The 6,570-nt window shown below is 54.4% G+C and overlaps 1 protein-coding gene across 1 annotated transcript in view; it reads right to left on the bottom strand.

Annotated features, from left to right (window-relative positions):
- Positions 1-445: 445 nt before the first annotated feature.
- The window catches only part of CRISPLD2 (cysteine-rich secretory protein LCCL domain containing 2), a 49,462-nt gene continuing 43,337 nt past the window's right edge, over positions 446-6,570 (bottom strand). The window contains exon 14 of the mRNA XM_012648225.1: positions 446-2,982. Within this exon, the coding sequence (XP_012503679.1) occupies positions 2,928-2,982 (55 nt within the window). The 3' untranslated portion in view covers positions 446-2,927. The remainder of the gene's footprint in view (positions 2,983-6,570) is intronic.

The following is a 6,570-nucleotide window of genomic DNA, read 5'->3' as shown; positions in this document are numbered from 1 at the left end:
GAAGGATAGCGCCTTGGGCTTCTAGTGCAAAAATTGTCTTCCACGAAACTGGTCCCTGGCGTCAAAAACGTTGGGGGCCGCTGGGTTAAGCCACACCCGGTCTGTGGAATTTGATTAGGGCAGCCTGGGCAGACTCAGAGTGACAGAATGAATTTGAGCCATCAGCACTCAGAGTATGACCTGGGGACAGGCAAGGACCTTGTGAGAAAAGCAGAGTCCTGGGCCCCACCCCAGCCTGGCGGGAGCAGAATGTGCGTGTTGGCAAACTCCCCGCGCCCATGACCCGCACACTTTGACATCTCTTCCCGCCGATGGGGTGGCGTCTCTGTGAGCCCGGCACTGCGGCGCCGTAGGCAGCGTCTCCGTGCACAGGTGACATCCCAGTAGAAAAGGCACACACGAAATAGCTGAGAGCCCGAGAGACAGTGTCAAGTGTTTTATTTCACAAATCGTTCAGAATTGTCCATAAAAGATACGTTACAGAGACATTTTAGAAATCAAACCAGTTTTATTGAAACGATTGCAACAGTGTGGCCCCTGCTCGAGCTAAGCACAAAAAACATTCACAATAAACGCCTGTACACAGGAAGTAGCAAAATACATCATTTTTCATAGAAAAAAGCACACACGTAAACTGCGGGCCGAGTGAGCCTACAGCACACGCTTCAGAACACGACAGGGCAAAACGCCGAAAGAAGCCAAAACTTCGCGTTGTGGGGGCGTGAGACCCAGGGAGGCTGGCGGCTTGGTGATGGGTCATCTCTCCAAACCGGGGTTAGACGCCCACGGTGCGAGGGGCCGTCACACACAGGACACGAGAGGCGGTCCCTGATGGCAAGGGATATTTTGTATCCAAGGGATATTCTGTAACCCTTGTAATCTGTACTCTTGTTTTCATTTTCTAAAGAAAAATGGTTCCAGTTTCAAAATGTTCCCCGGATGAAAAAGACAGCCAGGTCCTGCCCCGGGCGAGGTCTTTCTAGCCTGTTCCGAGGGCCTGGTGAGGGAGGCACCGGGGAACCTGGGAATTTTATTTTCAAATGACGGGATTGACTCGCATCGGAAGGACTGCTTTTCCTGCGGGTGGGGTGCTTCCTAAGCAAGCCCACTGGGGCGCCCTGGGCTGCTCCCGGACCCTGAATCCCCACGAGGGCGGTGCACCTTGCAGTCTTGACCGAGACACAGCCGAGGAGGTCCGGCGGCGCGGCGCGTCGCGCCCGGGAGCTTCCGGACGTCTGGTGCTAACGAGACACCCACTGACGGGCTGACTACATCCTGCCCTTCTGACGCTGGGGGCCGAGTGGTCGGATCAGTGAGTTACTACGAGCAGTGCACAAAGCAGAGAGATAGTCCTGCTAATTTTAGCTCAGCCAGGCGAAGGGTTTAATTACTTTTTACAGACTCCCTAAAGGGGTTTTAAGAAAAAGCTATTTATCGCCAGATTCCGCATTAATGAAGGAGGCAATCAAAGAAAGAAGGTGCCTCCTAGGTACCAGGTACGGTCCTTTTCCAGCCTACGGCCTCTTAGTTTTTTGCTTTCTGCTAGTTCTTTAGCCTAAGAAATATTTTGATGGAGAACGAAATCAAGTTGGAAACCAGTGTTCACAAAAGTGATCTGTTGGCGAGTCTGGTGGTGGAGGGTGGAACCCTCACCCTCCGCAAAGAAATGCTATTTACAACAGGGTATTTCATTTCACTGCGGGCTTTCGGTCTGGGCTTAGGGGGAACTCTTACGGCGTGATGGAAGCCAGAGCGCGCTGCGCCGCTCGGAGCCCGGCGAGCGTCTGGCGAGCTGTTCCACACAAACAGGAAAAGAAACCCTTCCAGTGCATTGCCGCCCCTCGCTGCTACCACGCCGCGGGACGGTTTCGTAACCACAAACGGAGCCGCTAACCTCCGGGAGGAATGTGCCGAGGAATCCGCTCCTCCCACTGCTGAAAAATAGGTCAGCCGACACATGGGGAATCTGCACATTTAATTGTCGTTTTTAAAAAGCAGCAACACGGCAGCCCTTCTCTGGCTGTTCTCCGACACGTCGGCGGAAACTTAGGAGACTAGGCGCTAAGAGAAAGTGGGCTTCGAACTGAATCGCTTGCAAAGCAAAGTCCCGGGTGTGAACCAGGACGCATGATCTACTCTGGGGTGGGGCGGGAGCCAAGACGGGTAGGGAGTAAAGAGAGGATCCGATTCATCAGTCCTCGATGGGACCAAGGGTCACGCAGGGAACAGTTGGGCCACGTGGACAAAGGGACAACAAGGACAAGATAAATCTCTGGAGTTTCTGCTGAACTCTAAATAAACCAGCACCGCTGTACATATGACCGACCCGCGTGCGGCCACTGAAATGGGACCTGCGGCAGGACACCAGCAAGGACACGCGCCAGGGCAGAGCCGGGGTCTCCTGTCTAGCCCATTTGTCTGACCAGCAAACATGAACCCCATTTTTCTCCATTGGTAGGGACGGACTGTGTGTTTTTTTTAAGATTTTTAAATACTCCATTCCTGAAACTCACCCTGCACTTGTTCAACATGCCTCCTCCCACGCCCCCACAGCCTGGGGAGGGGGTTGGAACCCTGTCCCTCCACCCACAAAGGAACACATGGCAAGGATCATCTCCGTGACTGTCCCCTTCAAGAGATGGGGTCAGATCCCTAAAGGAGAGAGGGCACCCAGAGGACGGCCCCCGCCTCGCCAGGACTGGACGCCAGGTGTCCGGCCAAGGTCCCGAGGATGCTGTTTCTCCACGGGGAGGGGATGAGCCGTCACCCTCACTCGCCCGAAGGCCACAAAGACATGGACGCTGAGTGCCATTCGAAGGAAGTTTCCTGACTTTCCATATATCCCTCCCCCCAATAAAAAAATAAAAATAAAAAGCAAAACCCCAAAGCACTGTTGAAGACACCCCTTCTGCCCTGGTGCGGCAGATTCACTGCCTGACAGCGAAGATCCGGAAGGCCTTTCCGTCCCGAGGACTCCCCAGGCTGAAAAAGAAGGGAGAGTGGGTGTTACCGAGAGATCTGGGGGGCCTCCTGCGGGGACCCTTGCTGGGAAGGGACGGCTGCCCCCCCTCCACGTCCCCGGTCCCCGCGGCTGCTGGGAGCTGCCCCGGCCAGAGCCCAGAACAGCTGGCAAATCCCGTGTTCTTTGCGAGTGAGCCTCAGTCTGATTCTAGGTCGGGACGGTTAAGTTATTTTCTTTTAACTCAGGGATTTACTGGCCCCAGTCTGTCTGACTTGGACTCACCCTCCAAGACTTCTGCCTGGTTTTTGCCACCACCTGTCAGCCCACATAGCGGCCATCTGGGTGACAGATTAATAGGAGGGTATTATGACGACAGCGTACGCGCCGCTGCCGTTCAAGCCGGCACCCGGACTGGGCTCGGATCCGGCGCCGAGCGCTGTGCCGGCTGCTGTTCATTGGCCTGTCGCCTTCCTCCCGAGGAAGGCGCTAGTATTACCTGTCACCTCTGCCCCACGGAGGAGGAGATGGGCACCCAGACACCCAGGGGCTCACTCTTGGTCACAGCTGGTAAAACCACTCTTACAGAGCAGGAGTTCAGTTCTCCGCCTCACCGAAAGACGAGCCAGACACGTTTAGCAGGAGGGTCTAGGGGACGAGACAGCCCCCCCCCGCCCCATCCCCGGTGTTCTGGAAGGCTATACACGTGCAACGGCAGGAACAGCCGCAGGAGCACGGAGGCGTCCCAATTTCAAAATTTACTATGAAGCTACGGTCACTGAGACAGCGGGACCGGCACAAGGAAGACACGTAGATCAAGAGAATGCGATTGAAAGTCCAGAAACAGACCCTCACGGTCACAGGCAGCTGATTTCTGACAAGAGTGCCGAGACCATTCCATGGGCGAAGGATAGTTTTCTCAGCCAACGGTGGTGGGACAACCGGGGATTTACGTGCAAAGCTACGGCGGTGGACCTGTGCCCGACACCGCGTATAAAAACTCACTCAGAATGGATCAAAGTTCTAAACGTTAAAGCTAAAAATTATAAAACTCTTTGAAGAAAACAAGTGTAAGTCTTCATGACCTTGAGCGAGGTGATGGTTTCTTAGATACAATGCCAAAAGCACAAGCTATAAATGCAAAAAATCAATACATTTATCAAAATTTAAAACATTTGTGCCTTAAAAGAGACCATTAAGAAAATGAAAAGACAGGCTATAGACTGGGGGGAAGTTTTGCGGATTGTGCGTTTGATAAAGGATTTCGCAGTGTGTGTGTGTGTGTGTGTGCGCGCGTATGCGTATATAAACTCTTTCGACTCAGTACGAAGACGAAGAACTCAGTTAAGAACTAGGAAAGGTATCTGAATAGACATCGCACCAGTGAAGATGTACCAGTGGCCAACAGGCACAGGAACACCGGGTCAGTGTCATGAGTCATTAGGACAATTGCAGTGGGATCCCACCGCTCACCCCTGGGGGGTGCCTAGAGTCGGGAGGGGTCCAGGGAGGGCACACAGAGGCCTGGAAGGTGGCAGGGAGGGCTGTCAAATTGAAGTTACGGGAGGCTGTGGTTTGCACTTAGCTTCCGCATCAGGCCCAACAGACCAGACCACACCAGGACGGAGCCACTCGTGCCAGGTGCCAGGAAATCACACTGAACCGAGAAACCAAGTGGTTTTTCAAAGAATGGGAGACTCACAGCAACCAATCAAAGGGGGCCCAGTCAGCCAGCGCCAGCCGCTAAGGACGTCCCCTCTGCTTTAACCCCGTAAGGAAAGTAACTCTGGGACCACCCACCCGACCCCGTTCCTTCTTTCTGCTGCCTTCTCTGCCCGCGGAGCCCACGCCCGCCCAGCGGACGGCCGCCGTTCTGCACTGGAGACAGGGTGCTGCCTGATTCGTGAACTGTTAATAAAAACCAGTTAGATCTTTGAAACTCAACTTGCTGAAATTTTGTTCTTTGATGGGGGAGCAGGGTGCCCTCTAGACCCCAAAGGAGGTGCTCTCTTTACGTCAGAACTGAATGGGAAAGGACAGGCAGAGCTGCGCTTTTCTGTTTCTGAATTGCGCGTTGTCCTAAAATTTAAATGTACGAAACACTCTCTCCCAGCCATCTCTCTGCACCGAGTTCTCCCTGACAGACACATCCTATGCACATGCAAACAATCACACATGTGCTCCCCCCCGCGTGTGCTGTGCAGATACTACATACACACTGCTGTATATACTACTCTGTACTTTGCTTTTTTAGTTTAGTAACGTATTTTAGAATTTGTTTCTTTTCTGTACATAAAGAATTCCTCATTCGTTTTGTTCAGCTGCACAGTCTGCTATCATATTAAAGTATTGCATATATGTAACCGGGTCCCTATCGGTGGATGTTTAGTTCTTTCCAATCCTCCACTTTTGCAAACAACGCCGCTACCGTCCACGGGGCTTTCTGCACACGTAGGAGGGCACCTGAAGACGAGCTCCTAGGAGAGGAGGTGTGGGAGCAAAGATACATGCATCTGTCATTTTGACAGCTGCCAGACTGCCCTCCCCGACCACGGGGACAGTGGCCCGTCTGACCCCACGCGTGCAGCGTGGCATGCTACCTAGCTTCGGTTCTCGACTGATCAAAGGTAGGGAATGGCATCCACACACCGTTTAAACTTGCATTTCACTTATCATGAATGAGTTTGAGCGTAAGATCAACAGCCTAGTCGTGATTTATAAGCAGATTCCGTTTACAGTCCTGACGAGAGAGACCCCGTCCTCCGAGGGCAGGCTGCTTAGAATTCCTGGTTGTTTTTCTGCCTTTCTCCGTGGCAGCTTCATGCTTTTGGCTACCCTGGAATTGAACTTCTGAGGTGTGTATCAGACAGGAGCGCTGGGAGAGCTGGGCCGTGGAGGGAAGCCAAGGCCAGACACAAGCAGAACAATCGGCCTCAGGAGCCTCAGACCGAGAGGAGAGAGACACTGCCCAGGCGGGGTGGCCCTGGCCGCCCCCCTGGTTTCTAGAGAGCTCAGATTCCAGGCCCCCCCAACCCCAAGGCTTTGGGGCTGCAAGAGTCCCCTGGGTTCTCTGCCCAAACGAACAGACCGAGAGAACCACCCACCGGAGCCCCAGGGGCCCGGCTATTCCGCATGGTGTGCAAGCCACGCTGGGGACATTACCAGGGGCTGTGTCCCTCTGACTTTCTGTGGGGCAGGAAATTCTGCAGATGGGGCAGTGTGTTCCCACGGTCACAGGGCCCCAAACAACCGAGGGACCGGGGCCATTGAGGCTGCCGTCCAGATGTGGGGGCCGCCAGCCCGAGGGGCCTGAACTGCCTGGCGCCCTCATTAAACAACCCGCCCACCTCGGAGGCAAGAGCCGGCCCCGCTGAGCGGGGTGAGGATTTCTTAACGCATCAGACAGCGCATGTCACCGCTACCGCCGTGGCATGGCTGCGCAACAGTCACCATCCAAGTTGGTCCCACCCGCTGCTGCAGGTGAGAAGCCCCCAGGTCCTGGCTGCTCGAAAAAGCCTGCAGGTGGGCTGGCCAGGCGCGGTGGCTCACGCCTGTAATCCTAGCTCTCTGGGAGGCCGAGGCGGGCGGATTGTTTGAGCTCAGGAGTTCGA

The sequence above is a fragment of the Propithecus coquereli genome, unplaced genomic scaffold (genome assembly GCF_000956105.1).
Source record: "Propithecus coquereli isolate 6110/MARCELLA unplaced genomic scaffold, Pcoq_1.0 Scaffold280, whole genome shotgun sequence".
In the NCBI taxonomy this organism is placed as follows: domain Eukaryota; kingdom Metazoa; phylum Chordata; class Mammalia; order Primates; family Indriidae; genus Propithecus; species Propithecus coquereli.
This window is presented reverse-complemented; position numbering and strand designations above follow the sequence as displayed.